This window comes from Leptonychotes weddellii, chromosome 7 (genome assembly GCF_054177405.1).
Source record: "Leptonychotes weddellii isolate Sample4059 chromosome 7, ASM5417740v2, whole genome shotgun sequence".
In the NCBI taxonomy this organism is placed as follows: Eukaryota; Metazoa; Chordata; class Mammalia; order Carnivora; family Phocidae; genus Leptonychotes; species Leptonychotes weddellii.
Window position 1 is genome coordinate 85,775,071 of NC_138375.1, and position 16,221 is coordinate 85,791,291.

The 16,221-nt window shown below is 40.1% G+C and overlaps 1 protein-coding gene across 5 annotated transcripts in view; it reads right to left on the reverse strand.

Annotated features, from left to right (window-relative positions):
• RASGRF2 (Ras protein specific guanine nucleotide releasing factor 2) overlaps positions 1 to 16,221 on the reverse strand; it is a 235,114-nt gene that overhangs the window by 117,625 nt on the left and 101,268 nt on the right. For 4 of the 5 annotated variants that reach the window (XM_081826628.1, XM_081826627.1, XM_081826630.1 and 1 more), the window contains exons 8-12: positions 14,725 to 14,834; positions 13,830 to 13,948; positions 7,438 to 7,598; positions 6,284 to 6,350; positions 5,591 to 5,727 (exon numbers count right to left, since the gene is read on the reverse strand). In XM_081826628.1, coding sequence (XP_081682754.1) covers positions 5,591 to 5,727; positions 6,284 to 6,350; positions 7,438 to 7,598; positions 13,830 to 13,948; positions 14,725 to 14,834 — 594 coding nt within the window. The remainder of the gene's footprint in view (positions 1 to 5,590; positions 5,728 to 6,283; positions 6,351 to 7,437; positions 7,599 to 13,829; positions 13,949 to 14,724; positions 14,835 to 16,221) is intronic. The other variant, XM_081826629.1, reaches the window with a different exon arrangement.

Consider the following 16,221-nt stretch of genomic DNA (forward strand, 5'->3'; position numbering starts at 1 on the left):
TCTCTTCCATAAAAAAGTTAGACTACAATAGGATAATCTGTGTATGAATATATTTATATTGGAAGGCATGGTATATATTCATGCCACATAAGCCTTTTAGTTATGTTGGAGAAAAGTGACTGAGCCCTGAGAAAATGAATCCTCATTCAATAAGAACCATGATAAGCAAAGTGTCACATATCTTTGAGCATACACCAAATTTATGTGAATTACAGTAAACCTTGAAATTAACAGAACTGAGAATAACACGCATGTTCACAATAGCCCCAGACAATTTTGAGGCAACTGGTCCTTAGAAAATTGCTGAGAATGACTTCTCAGCAAGGTCTTTTGAGGATCTTACTTAAGGCAATACCTGTTCAAAGGTCACTGTCTACTGTGACCTACCACCACCCTTTTTACCTTCTAACACTTCTAAGTAGTGGGAAGAAAGGTTAGATTAAATTTTTCTCTTTTAACTCACCTTTTTATGTTAAAGTAAAAAATTCCCTATTGATTCCAAAGAAGCTATTTTAAGGGATGAAGCATGTGAGAGTGTTATAGATTTGTCTACACAAGGTGTACATTTTCACACATCTGCCCAAACCAAGCTCAGAGGTGAATTTTAATTCTGCATTTTAGTTAATACCCATAATTACAGAAAAATCTGTTTAATATACCATTATGTATGACAAGAAGACAAGCATAAATGAATGCACTATATTGAAATGAATGGTCAAATCCTCAGCCTCAAATTTTTCCCTATAAATAGATGAAAAGGGAAGAATTATTGGTCAAGACCATTAGCTATTTGTTGGTTTTGTTGGAGGTGCCAACAGTTAATTATGGCCTTACTGGTGTAACTAAAGGTGTAATTAATCATTCAAGCAATTGTTACTTCTAAAAATTACAGCTTCAGAGAAGAGGCCTGGCAAAACCAATAGACTTAATTTTTGTATCGAGTTCTTTATGTGAAACTGGGATTGTATCAATAGTCAGAAACCACTTTATTATCATAAATAAGAGCCATATGTGATTAGTGTAACAGGGCACAATAACTTAGCAAGGTGGCTTTAAACCAAGTCACAAAAAAATTAAGATCTAGCAAAACAGAGTGACAAAAATAAAATGACAAAATAATGGAGAACATATTCATAATTTGACTTGAAGGAAAATGTTTATTTCCCTAGTCTGTAGAACAGCTCCAATGAATAAATGTCCATCTGGCATAAACATATAAGAAATAGAAATGGTAGAAAATGTTAATCTCATTGATAATTATAGAAATGTAAATTAAAACCAGTAGAGAATCATACCACTTTTTTCATTAAATAGGAAGATGTGATAAATATGACAAAATTCAACAATGGCACAGGACTTAGATAAAGTTGCACAGATATCTTGCCAATGATGTAGTGAAATGATGAGTTACAGACTTCTTACGTTTTGGCAGTCTGTCAAGTCACGAATCGTGAAGTCATGGACGTGATCAGGCCCTCTGTACCAAACTTACCCTCTGTGGGGAAGATATGCCAACAAGGGACCTTGAAAGGGAGAGTAACTCCTTGTATAACAATGTTTAGCACCACATCACATATTAATGCTAGAACCTGGAATATATCCAACTATTTAGGAAAAGCTGGAAAAGTGGTATGTTAATGTGGTAGTGTGTGTGTGGCCATTCGAAGACACCAATATGGAAGAATTTTATATAGAAAGATGTAAATGAGGTAAAACATGAAAATGATGTATATATACACTGGGAGCCAAACTGTAAAATTATTTCTGCATGGCAGGATTGTGGAGGTTTTAGAAATGGAAACCACTGATTTTCAGGGCAAAGTTTCTCCAATTTAATTGTGCAAAAGTGATCTGTGGAGCTTGTTAAACCTGGGGGGGGTGTCTGGAATGTAGACTCAGGAACCTGCAAGTTTACAAAAACCCTTAGGTGGAAATACTTTGATAAATGTTAATTTAGTGGGCTGAGTGTTGGGAGTATTTTTAGCTCCTTTTTATGTCCACATTTTTACATATACATAATAAAATATTAAACAGTACATTTTCAAGCATTCAGTGGGCTCATCTTATTAATAATGAATATGTCCAGAGACATATTGGGAGACTGACAAATACCATCAACGTATGTATAGCGCATAATTTCCCCCACAAAATGAAAATGCTTTAAGCAGAGAACAAAGCCAGTTGAGATGCAGGCTGCTAGGTGGCAGACTAGGCTCAATCAACAGTGGAGCACTCTGTCCCTACAAACCACTAACCAAACCAGCATTGGCAAAATCACTAAGTACCTCAGAGCACTCACTACCGTACTCAGCCCTTAGTAGCAGTGGACACGTGACCACTCCCTCCTCTTTGGTACATTTTCCTCACTTGACTTCCAGGACACCACACCCTCATGGCTGTCCTACCACACTAGTGGAACCTTCTCAGTCCTCTTGTGTCCTCCAGGACCCCTGACTCAGTCCATGCCCTTTTCTCATTTCTATCTCTACTTACTCCCTAGGTGGTCTCAATACTCTCACAGCCTTAAACACGACCTAAATGACACAGACTCTCCCACCTGGACCTCTCCCCTAAACACTGGACTGCTGCTCACTTAACAACCCAGTATTAGTGAGTTGCTTCCTTAACAACTCCATGCAAATGTCTAATAGCCTTCTGAAACTGAACCTATCTAGAGTAAGCTTCTGCTATTCACTGCAAACTCTGTTAATGACAACTCCATTCTTCCAGTTGCTCAGGCCAAAAACTCTGAAGACATCCTTGATTCTTCTTTTTCTCTCACACCCCAAATAAAAGCCATAATAAAACCCTGTTGGCTCTACCTTCAAAATGAATCCGGAATCACAACCCTTATCTCCAGCTCCATTCCTGCCTTGCTGAGCTGAGCCTTCAGGAACTCTGGGCTGGGTTACTCCAGCAGCTTCTCATTCAGCTCCTTGCTGCCACTCTTGCCCTCAGCTCCCAGTCTATGTGAAACACAGCCGGGAAAGCGATCCCTTTAAAACTTAAGTCAGATCATGGAATTCCTTTGTCAACCCTTTAAGAGATTTTCATCTGACTCAGAGTACACGCTAAAGCCCTTTCATTGGTTTAGGGGGCCCTCCCTGGTTGGACCTCTGTTACCTCTCTGACTTCCTCTTTTCCTAGTCTCCCTCTCATATGTTCCACTTCAACCACACTGACTTCGTGCTAGTCCTCAAAATAGGCAGTGTCCTCCTACTTCAGTCTTCAAAATGGCTCTTCCCTCTCTTTGAAATGATTTTCCCTTCATCACATATCTACATGGTATTTCCATCAGTTGCTACAGTCTTTGTTTAGATGTCTCCTGCAGCCTGAAGGGACCACCGTTTTAAAGGTGTACTGACCCACACCTACCCCCAGTAGTGCCATCTTTCCTACCCTGTCCTATCCCCTTCTAGCATAAAACAGTATGTACTTACTTATCACATTTATTGTTTATTTTCGATCTTCCTCTCACTAGAATGTAAGTAACATAAGGTCAGAGAATTTTTGTTGTTATTACCTCTTTTGTTCACGATCTATCACAGGTGCCTAAGCAGTGCCTGGCATATACTATCATTGCATAAATATATTTGTTGAATGAATGAAATAACACGTGTCAAAGCCACACAACATCAAGGCTCCATCAAACATAGTAATTTCATGAATTATATCATTGTCACTCAAAAAGATAGAACTTTCTGTTAGCCTTATTCTCCAATTCACTTGTAGATACAATCTGGTAGAATTTAACATATTAGCCATAGAGATTTGGGGAAAAAATATGAAGTTGTGTACTTCTGCCTCAAGATGGAGTCTAAGTAGGCTCACTCGGATGCTTATGGCAAACAAAGCATTGTACCCTTTCTTTAAAAAACCAGTTATAGGCTCCTCCATGCACCCAAGGGTCTTTCTTTCATAGCAATGCCTCACCAGGCATGCTAATAAAGGCTTGGATCTTTTATCAATTCTGTATCTTAGGAGCCCCAGTTGTATCATAAGGTAGAAGCTAGAAGCAGCTAGAGAAACACCTTTGCCTACTCCTTTTCTCCCCATTCTTTCTACTTATCTTGGCTTCACAACACCTGCAAAATTTTGTTGCATTAAGTTGTCCACTGACCTTTCTTCCCTACTGGCCTGCCTATCTCTTTGAGACCAGGGACCATCGCCATATCCCTGATACCTACACGATACCTGGCAGTATGTGTGGATTGCTCAACAAACATTCATAGAACCATGAATGATTCAGAGTTTTGTAAGGTAAGAGATATATTACAGAGACTAAAGTATTAATTCATACAGTACAGAGCTAATGAAAGTATTGATACATCACCACAAGGATATAATTATGCAAATACAGAAGATCCCATGTTTTCATTCTTTTTTTGGCCAGAAAAGAAGCGCCTTCACTTGAAGCTATTTATTCACCATCAAAGGAATCCTGGCGTATATAAGCATAAATCCAGCACTCCTGTAGAGGATGTTTAGAATGCTAATAAAAGACCATTAGGATTAGGTTTGACTCCTGACTCAATGAAGTAGCATAACTTTGGACAAACACTTAGCCTTCTAGACCTCAGGTTCCTCACCTGTGAAGTGGGCTGATATTTCAGTTTACCTTCAGAATACTATTATCAGGATCAAATTAGATTAAGTCTGTAAAATTTCTTTTGACACATAAAAATAATTATTTTGCCCTTCACTGTCTTTCTATTTTCCCTCAGTTTTCAGTCACTCAGAAAAAAATTAACATTTTTATCTAAGTTTTATATATAAATTACTATGAGCTCTTCAGAAAAAAAGAAAGCATTTGAATCTACAGTATATGCTTTTTCCATTTGCCCCAATCTTCCTTGAATTAATAACAGAAAATAATTACCAAGCCTTCTTTTAATATTTTCCCTACACAAACATTTTTCTCCCATATTGGCTAATGGAGTAAAAATTAACGTGGAGCTTGGATTTAAGAATGCCTAAGCCCAATCACAACTAGTTTTGATATATTTCCAATTTCTGTATAAATGCAGCAATTACTTAACTGGGCATTGCTGATCAAGGAAAAGTATACAAATCTGTTTCCTGATTTTTTTCTATATAAAATACAGGAAAGCTCATTTTCAGGTTTCATTCTAGAGACAGTATCTCTTCTTTGATGTGATTCTTTAATTTGTGATTTCTCACCACAGCCCTTGTTAGCTGTTTTTGTATCTCTCACCATTTTCCTACCTCAGAAACAAGTAAGCATAAGATAATCTAGTGGGGGGTCACTGGAGAATCTACTGCTAACAGGGCAATTTTAACACTGCTCAACACAACTGATTACACTTACAGCCTGTACAAAAATGCCCAGGAATTAAAATGCAAGTACCACATTTCAGGTAAATTTTAACCTTACCAAGAAAAACAAACAACAGTAACAAATGGTCCCAGCTAACAAGATACACAGGGGTGATGGCAGTGACCACAGCAACCAGATGTAAGTTTGTTAATAAAAACAAAATAACTAAAATCTCCCCCCACCAAGTTTATGTTGTGAAATTAAAAACAGCAACAGCAACAACACAACTTACGGCAAAAGCCACTTGCTTACCTGACTTATGTCACTCGTCCAGGCAGCTTTCTCCTGGCGTGAAGGTGCTAACAAGACTACAGTGAAAGGGGCGGAATCAGGAGGCTCCACTACTATTTTAAAATCCAGGTGTCCAAACACTTGCCCAGAACCTTTGGCTTCAACACACGCAAAGCAAACAATTAGATGTGAATACAAAAATATGAGTGATAGCTGCTTTCACAGAGTTCTACTAAGATGACTGATGTGTGTTCAAATCCAGAATCTCATTTCAGCAACATGTGTACTTCTCCGGCAAGGGGAAGCCTTTACTAAGTTCAGAAGTAGATAAAGAAGCTGAGGTCAGCAGGTTACTCAGGACTAGGATCCCTGGCTCCTACTCATTTCCTGTTTTCTTTCTTTCTTTTTTTTTTTTTTAATTTCCATAATCTACAGAATTTCAACACTCTCTAATTCAACTCCTTTCTTCTCTGCCTGCCACTGAAAAAGTCACTATCATGAGACAAATTCAGTAAAATATGAACTCCCAAAGATGGTTTAACGAAGTTCACAGGTTAAATGATTCAACAGAACTTTTCATATATAAATGACTTCAGGGAGTGTATTTTCAACATCTTCCCTGCCTCCTTAAGCAGCTCTTCTTAGCTATAAGTAGATAAAAACCGTAAGACCTTGTTATTCTACCATAATTCTAAGACATAGAATGTGACTTACAGTCATCATCACTCGCATCGGGCTCCTCAATCAACGTACATTCTATTAGAGAGAGAACCCCACCTGTCTGGAAACAAACCAATGTTTCATTAAGAGGCTGACAGTCTTGCATACGTTGGGAAGCTCAGATTTATAAACCTTTATTCAAATTGCCACAGAAGAAAGCACAACAGTCCTGTATCACAAATAATTTTTCATAGATTCCAAAACTAAATTTAGTTGTGTAAAAGCAATTAAACTCCCTGAACTTCATGATTCTTCACCCCCAACCGACGCTCACTCCCAGTGTTTATAAATTGAGCAGGTCGGCCCGTGGGAGACTAGTTGGCACCTTGAGAGTGAATACAGCTGAGCCCACTAACCAGGAAGCGCTGTACGCAGTGGAAAACCATCATCATGGCGCCGGGTGAGAAGGCAGGCACTCTTAACAGAACGTATAGGTAGGCAAACTTTTTCTATAAAGAGCCACATAGTAAATCTTTTAGGCTTTGCAAGCCATATGATCTCTATCGCAGCTACTCAAATCTGCCATTTTTAAAAGCATGAGAGCAGCCAGACAATAGGTAAGCACACGAGCGTGGCTGTGTGACAATAAAGCTGTATTAAGGGTGCCTAGGTGGCTCAGACGGTTAAGCCTCTGCCTTCTGCTCAGGTCATGATCTCGGGGTCCTGGGATCGAGTCCCGCATTGGGCTCCCTGCTCGGCGGGGAGCCTGCTTCTCCCTCTGCCTCTCTCTCTCTCATGAATAAATAAATAAAATCTTTAAAAAAAAAAAAAAAGCTATATTAACAGGCAGCAGGCTGTGGGCCGTGGTGTGCTGACTCCGTATAGGGCAAGATAAAATAGCGTTTAGCAAATATTAGATCAGTACACTGTAGTGATTTAACAGGACTTCTGTAGCTCAACAGTAATTGTTCTTTCCAGGTGATGATTTTAATTGCACTTCTTTATGGAAACACACACTTAAATTTCTATTATTTTGGATACAACTGACAACAAAGTACATGTCAAGCTTAGCAACTGCATGGTTGCCTCACTACGCACCTGTGACAGTCTGGGTTTTTTGATACTAGGCATGGGAAAGCCATAATTAAATTAACCTCAGCACCTCTCAAGTGCATGGACATAAGTGGAATAGTCATGTAAACCCGTACCTTGAGCAGATGGAGCTTTCCTCCTGAGCTTCTCGTACAAATTAAAAAGTGTTTTGTAAATAAGAAGCACTGTCTTTCTCCTTCCTTTTTCAAAGACAATGAACCCAGGCGAACTTTACTAAGTTTCCCCCTCTCAACAGAAGGTACTTGAATAAGAGAACCTGGTGATCACAAAAGTGAAGAATACACAGCAATTAAAATTCTGTCAAGTGAGAGCTGTTGTTGATGCAACAAACTCTAGGGCCTGTTTCCCAAGATACCAGGGACTTATTCGATGCACCACTCACTGGAAGTAAACCCGCTACACTCTGAGCAGAAGAGACAATGCATTGGGTCTTAAGGGTCCAAGCAATTCCTACTACTTTTGTAAAACATTTCAGACTCATTGATTATTCATCTATAAACTTTACAGTAAGTTTGAAAGAAAGCCAAACTGGGATTCAAACAACAAGGCATGTCTGCCATCTGTCCCTTGGTGATCTGATCTCAGTCAAGCTCTTTACTTAAGAATAAGATACATATTGTATAATTACATATGATAATAATGACAACATAATAAAAAGAAAATAGAATTTATTCTTCCTGAGGCCATGAAGGTAGACAAAGAGCATATTAGTAGAGTTTACTTTGTATTTAAAAAATAAAATTTACAATGCATGTATATTATAAAGATACACAAATTATACAATTCAATGCAATTTAGTTAATTTTTAAAGGGCAGCTATTTCAGGTTCTATTGAAATTATGTGCGATGGGGCGCCTGGGTGGCTCAGTCAGTTGGGTGTCTGACTCTTTAATTTTGGCTCGGGCCGTAACCTCGGGGTTGTGGGATCAAGCCCCACACAGGCTCTGTCCTGGGTGTGGAGGCTGCTTGGGTTCTCTCTCTCTCCCTCTCCCCCTGCCTCTCCCCCACCTTGTGCTCTCACTTGCTCTCTTTCAAATAAAATATAAATAAATAAATAAATAAATAAATAAATAAATAAATAAATAAAAATAAAGTGTGAGAAAAGTTCTTTGTGAAATCTAAATGGAAAAGAAGTCATGAAGTCTATACCCAGAGCATTCCTGTGAGCAAACCTGTGTCTTCCATTCAATGTGAGAAGCTGTACAGAGACTTTATAATTTCACCTTAATAATGACCTCCCTCTCCCCACAAAATAAAATTCCAATCTAAGTTAGATATCAAACCAAAAAATACTAGGAAATATTCTTGTAAATACCTTGACTTCTGAATTACCTTGAGTCAGCAATATTTCTACTATTTGTTCAATCTACTACCTACCCCAAATGCAGCCTTACAAAGGCAGGTATCAGTCCCATAAGAACCATTAAATGCATATCCAACCCTTTAATATTAACAGGGGTCAGCACTAAAAAACGAGATTGCAGGCAACCTCATTTCCTCTTCATACATTTTCTGCATTTCTTGATTATTTTTTAATGAGCATAGATTACTTCCGTAAGTGGTGAAAACCCCACTAAAGTTGTTCGTATATGTAAAATGGTAAAACTAGGACTGTGTGGGTCACAAAATGTTCACATTAGCATATGAATATTCCAAATAGCATCTACTTCTTAACAGAGATCTAAAGAAGGGTGGGGCTGGGGTGGGGGTGAGGGAGTGGGGAGTGGGTGGGATCCAAGCCTCCATGTGCAGATTCCATCTATTCAGGTGAGTGTTTAGGTGGGGCTGCCTGACAGAGGCAGAGTAGGCAGCTATGGGGGGGGGGGGCGGGGAGCAAAGAATAGCATGGAAAGAGTCCTGGGGGAGGGCGTGGGACTGAGGAACAAGGGGCAGAAGGCTTGACTCCGCTGAAGGGAACAGGCAAGAGGAGAGGGAAAGGAGGAGGTGAGGCAGGTGGGAGCAAGCTGTCAGAGAGCACAAGCAGCAAGTAATTAAATTTGAAAAGTAAAGGAGGGGTGGGGAGAGCAGAAGGCAGAATGCCTAGAGAAGTAAATGAGCGAGTAATAGCAGAAGGATCATACTCATGGGGCTCACGGGCTGGAATGAAAGCCAGAGGAGCTCTTTCAGAAGAGGACCTGATTCACCCCTCATTTCACAGAAGAGAAAACTGAGGCCTGAGGGGCTAAGCAGCTCTCTTAAGATCACACCAGAGTGAGTGGCATGGCCAGGAGACAGCAGTGGATTCAGCAACATTAAAACTGACCCTTGGAAAGGGATTGGATGGGAGAAGACAGTACATTCTAGCTTTGCCATGGGTGGTCGTGAGATCAGTTAGGGCAGAGTGGAGCTTAAAACAAGTATCTTGGTGGATAAACAGGTGTAGGAGTCATTTTCAGAAAGGTAACCAAGTTCATGAAGACTCAATATTATGTGTTAAGTGCTTCTAGCATTTAATGATTTTGTAAAACAGAAATTACAGAATACACTGTTAGCTCATATGTTAATAATCTGTGAATTTCACCTTTCAGGTAAAAAAAAATTAATGTTTCATTAGCAACGATACACTAATCTGCTTGATCTGTAACTGTTGATCTCGCTATGTATATTAGGTATATACAGAAGTCTATACATCAGAATTAAAAGTGAGTAATTTCAACACTATTGTTTGGTTTATAAAATAATCATATTGGAAAAAACATGTTAGGTGGATATTTTTTTCACATTTTATCTTATGTTTGACCTGGTGTTTCAACACAACTATAAGACTTAGGGACTCCCCTCTAGTTAATACAAGTTAAAGGAATATTTAGTATTAAATTAGTAATTCCTCAGTATCAGACCATTGCTGCAACACAGTGCCTTGCATCTCTATCACCGTTCAACCTAATAATTGGGGTCAATTTACAACAAAGCTTCTGTTAATTCAATCACTAAATTCCAAAAGAGTGGCATTCAGGACCGGCTAACGCCCTTATTCTTCATTCCACTCAGTAGTGAGAAGCAACGAAGAGCAATTTCCAGGTTATTTGGTTAGGTATTTGAGGAGGTACAATTATTTCCAGACCCCATGTTACAATTCCAAAGAACACTGCTACACTGAAAGGACATAATTTCCAGTCTGGGAATGATTAAGGTACCACAGAGGTCCAGGTCTCATTCTCAATGCATTTAGCTCTGAATTCGGTCACCTTCACTTAATGATCCTGAGTCACATTTCCACAAGACGTTGACTATGTAGAACGGTTTTGTGCAAAATGTCAACTTAGTAAGGTGCCTTATCGTCTACTAAATATTCATATATATTTCATGTTACTGAAAAATAGAAACTCATTTCAAAATTTGGATCTTGGTTTTTAAATTTACATCATACTCACACAGGCACTAGTCTAGATGGTCCTGTGAGCATTATTAGTCCGTGTCATTTTCACCACATCCCGAAAAGCTGGGTACTATTAACTCCAACGCAAGGAGAGCAAACGGAGGCAAAGGAGGGTTAAGTAAATTGCCCAGTATCCTACAGCAAGGAAGAGGAGGGGGCAGGATTTGACGTCCAGTGACATGGTTATGCTGTCTTCCTATTGTTGCCTTGGACTCTTACACTTTAGTTCAACAAACTCTGAGTAGACTTTAGAAAATAAATGACATTGGGACGCCTGGGTGGCTCAGTCGGTTAAGCGTCTGCCTTCGGCTCGGGTCATGATCCCAGGGTCCTGGGATTGTGTCCCGCATCGGGCTCCTTGCTCCCTGCTTCTCCCTCTGCCACTCCCCCTGCTTGTACTCACTCTCTCTCTCTCTCTCTCTAGCAAATAAATTTAAAAAAAAAAGAAAGAAAATAAATGACATTATCAGACCGCAATATGATATAGTCCTTTGCATCCTGCTCATCAACTGTTTAATCATTAGAAACAATTTACAATAAAGCTTCTGTGATATCAATCACTAAATTCCCACAGATTGAGATTTGAGATTAGGTGATGCCCCTATTCCAAGGAGGCCTTTTGGGTGACCTGGATGGTTTCTTTTTTCTAGTCCTCAGAATAACAATTCATTTAAGATTAAAACCACACATATATTTGTGCATATGCACACGTGCGCGCGTGCACACACACAGAAACATACCTCATACCTTCCCTAAAAGTAAGTAACACAAATACTAGTGGACAATTAGAGCTAGGTTGTAGTCCATTTCAAAGAAAATAGAATCCTTCAAAGTTTAAAAGAATAAGAAACCCACCTCACTGGGTTTTAAAGTCTGTTAAGGGTATTAAGGAGAAGTAATAATAGGAGCAACCAAAGCAAAACAATGTAAACTTCCCAAATTATATGTAATTGGATTCCTTTCTACTTTCAGATTCAGGTCTGATTTTTTAAAACCAACTTTATTGAATAATTCCTAAACACACTAACCAGCCAAACAATACAGAAAAATACTGTAAAGACAAATCATTATATCAACATCAATACAATAATAACATCAGATATATTAATAGCTGACAGAAGTGCTTTAAACATGTGGCACAAACAGGCAATCAGTAACATCTGGACAGGAATCAAAGGGAGAGGTGGCTTGTGAGGGCTTTTCCTCCAGGTGCATTGAAAAAAAAAATGACTTATTCAATATACTCGGCCTTCCAGCATTTTTCATTAGAGATGTTTTTTTTCAAACTTAGATAAGAGCAGTCTAAGTTTGTAGAAATAAATGTTTATGCATAATACTTTTCAATCAAAAGGCCTTTCAGAAATAGAATACTAGTTACAGAAACATTTGTTTGCATTCTCATGTATTCTAAAGCTCTAGTCAATTAGTATTTTTTCCATGAACTTCAAATACAAGAAAAATACAAAACAAGACATCTAACAACCCAAACTGCAATTCAACAAGCAATTCAATTTACTCCAATGCCCGTCTTTCAAGTATCTACAATGGAAAGCAGCGTATAAGGCAGGAGAGAATTCATAAACACGGCCCTCCAGAGTTATAATGGCTGGGAGCGACAGGCGTGCCAATGTGTACCTATAATGAACCAGAGGATAAAACATGCACGAGGAGGGAGGGGCCTCGAAACCAGGAGGAAGGTAAAGTCATTCTAACTGGAGGGAAGGGGAGAGAAAGATGAGGAGAAAATTGTAAAAGGCTCCCTAGAGGAGTCTGACCTGAGCCCAGAAGGACACGCAGACCTTTGATAGGCACAGAGGGGAGGGACAAAGGCAGTCCCCATCCCCGGGCTAGGGACAGCGCACGAGAAGGCACAGAGCCAGGCAAGGGCCAGGAAGGCAGGAAGCCATGTGGGGACACAGTCTGTGCGGAGGAACAGAGGGGGATTAGGGAGGCCTGATGTTGTTTAGCATTATACTGCGCTATATTTAAAGGAAAATCAATATCAAAAGCCAAAAATGAGAAAAGTTATCATTTCCTAAAATATACTTCCAAACTTGAACATATGTGTAATTTCTCTCTCTGTAAATAAATAATGGAAAATAGAAGAGCGCGTGTTACATTTTTTAAGTATTCTGTGCAAAAAAATGTATGTTCACAACTCAAACAATGTCTTGTTGGATGAGGTAAAAAAAAAAATGCTAAGCAGCACATTTTGGTAGGCAATGGAAATGCAAATATCTCCAATGATACCAGCACGTTAGGAACAGAAACTACATTAAAGGTTAATCCTAGTTCTAAATTCATGTGCCACTGCTCACCAAATCCAAAACTAAAAATGTGCGCAATGTATCGTCTCAGATCAACTCCATGGGGCATGCTCCCTTCCCTCAGAACACCTAAGCACTGAAAAAGGACTTTGGACGGGGTTTAGGGCCCTGGAGGGAGCTGCGCTGTTCGGTGGCTGCTTTCTCCACAGCTTCAACACTTCCAAAGCTTTGTATACTAGGGGATGCTTGCCAAGCACCCACCCCACAGACAAGACCCACTCCCCATTACCAAAGCCTGGCAGGGGTCAAGAGACATTTCACCGGGCAACTAGAGTTGCCAACAGAATCAAATCATATCATGTGGGGCTGATCCAGAAGTGCTGATGAAGAAGGGGAACAAGAGACAGCTGTTCTCACTTCGGACATTGTCCCCACCGCTATGGGAAAGGGCTTTGAGTAACGCAAGTTTCTCTTGGGCCTTGGCCTGTGTATCGTCGCCACCTGGCACTGCCACTCTCATGGGCCAGACCGATCTGTCCTCCTTGGAGCTGTAGAGAATGTCTGGTCCACTGAGGAGGAGAGTCCAGTCAGAATGTAATTTACTGTCCCACTCGTGCTTTACTATTATTGTGTTGCTGTTTTTCATGGCCCCTGAAAAGAAACAGCACAAAGGTGGGCCTCACGCACAGCCTCGGTCAAAGCCAGGGGGATGTCCTGCGCGAACAGTATCAATCACACAGCTCCATGAGGCCTGCTCCAAAATGCCTTCCAGGATCTGCCAGGGATAATGTGACAGTCGCAGAGATCGTTAAGACCGTGGGTCCACCAAACAAGGACTTACCTTGGCGGATGAAAGTCTGGCTGGTGTCCAGCAAAATATCACAGCCCTCTACGATCATTCTTTCTATGGCAAGGTTCTTCCTTATGTTTTCAGTGTCACTCACTTCATCGTGCATTATCCTGTCAGACACAGCACGGACAGATCACAGGGAGAGAGATTTTCTATAGCCCCAGCCGGTATGCAAAGAGCTCTCTCTGGGAAGCTCAGTTTTGAGCTTGGATCAGTACAGCTGAGGCTGTGGGGAGAGCAGACCTCCAGGCTTCAACCAGCCATGACTCAAACCAAAGCCAATGTACATCACGATTCTAAATGACAAGTGGGTCAGCGCCCAATGAGTACCCTGGGCATGTTGCTTATAAATGCAACAGGAAAGCAACATATTATTTTATGAACAGCTCCCTTCACTGAAATTAGAATGCCCTTCCTCAGAGGTGGAGCAAATTAGAGACGTTCATCCATTTATTCCATATAAGCTAAAGGAACACGGAGGTAAATAATTCCCTGAAACAGTGAAAACTCACTGAAAAATCCAAAATACACATTCTCTAGCTTCTTGTCAACTATGAACACAAAGATACAACTAAAAATCATTTTCCCCTATTACGCTAAAAGAAATGTTAACATTTTCGAATTTAAACCCAAATACACCTATAATCTCAATTACATAAATTCACATGCTATAAAAACATTTTCAAAGATGTATTTTTTCTTGGTTAAAATTAATGTGTATGCTGATTCAGTACCATCTGAAGAGCTAGCATTTCACGTTCAGGTGAATCTGAGAAGCTGGACTATGCCTTGCTTCTTGCTCCCTGGACATAAATATATTAGGTTTCCACAGAGACCAACTTACTGCTTTCTCGAATCAAGCCTTTATTATCAGTTCTCCACATACCTGGACAGTTCCTCTAGTTTCGATTTAGCAAACTCCAGACTTTTCCTTTCCACATGCTCATGGGGTGTATGAGCTAGGAGTTCATGAAGTGTGATGATATACCTGGGGATCTAAATGCAAATAAAGGCCATCGTGAGCAAGAGGTCAGGATGAGTAACCCTGGGATGTTCTCTACTGTGCCATCATCATGTCTGAGAGGCTCATCTCTACTTTAACAGTTTTGAAATGAACTATGCTTCAAACTTCACACACATACACATACACACATTCACCAAGAACACAAGAAGAGAGTAATAAAATATTATGTTCCAAAGAAACAGTTGTTTCTTTAGATTTTTTAATATAATCATATATTTCTTAATCATAAGATTTGAAAATTGGCTCATAGGGAAACATAAAGCAATTATCAAGTCACATGAGTCTGTATTTTAGATATATTCGTTCACAATTTTTTTTTTATTTGAGAGATAGAGAGAGCACGAGAGGGGGGAGGGATAGAGAGAGAGAGAGAGAGAGAGGGACAAGCCGACTCCCTACTGAGTGGGGAGCCCCACACGGGGCTTGATCCCAGGACCCTGAGATCATGACCTAAGCCAAAGTCAGATGCTTAACCGATTGAGCCACCCAGGCACCCCCACAATTTTTTTTTAAATTCACAATCCTACTGCAATGTTCTAAGAATTAAAACTTGGGAGAAGATATACTCACCTTTATTAAATTCTCATCCTACTTTACCCTAACTCGTCCTTCTAGCAGCAAAAAGTATTGTTAATTACATTATTTACTTATACTTTTGTTTATGGATAAACTACCTGAATTCTGTCAAAAGCAGAAACTCCACCGGCCCTATGAAGATTTTAATAGAACACTGTAGAGATTTAACTCAAGTTATAGCGATCCTACATATTCATTTTTTACTGGCTTACAGACTAAGATTTTTTAGAAAGCTGAGGCAGCGGCCTTAATTTTAATAACAACATGCATGAACCACAGGTATCATAACACTGCCTGCTATGGGTCAGATCAGAGCTCGAGGTTGGCGTGTACACCCAAACCTTCACAGCAACATAAGGGTTATTTCTCCATTTTTCAGAGAGAAGGAGGAAACAAAGTGTGAAGCAGTCTGGTGACCTGCCCAAGGTGGTCTCACAGTAAATGCCAGAGCCAACCATGCTCATGACTTTAACGGGTGCACGAACCCACTGGGTCTCTTCTGTGGGGCCTGGGGTATCACTCGGCCCTTGCAAGGACTTCTGAGAATGAAGAAAGTAAAACAGGATGCAGTGCCTAGCTCCTTCCATCCTGTCCTGAGGTGTTAGCGGCTCTATCCATGGATCTGCTTCTGCTCTCGTTCAGGTGGTGCCCTTCACTGGGTTACTTACTGTGGTTTACTGAAAGCCCATGTTTATGCATGAGCACAAAGGGCAGTGCCACGAGCACAGACATGGATCTGCAGCTGATACTCTGGGACCGTGTCCTAGGGAATGTCATCATATT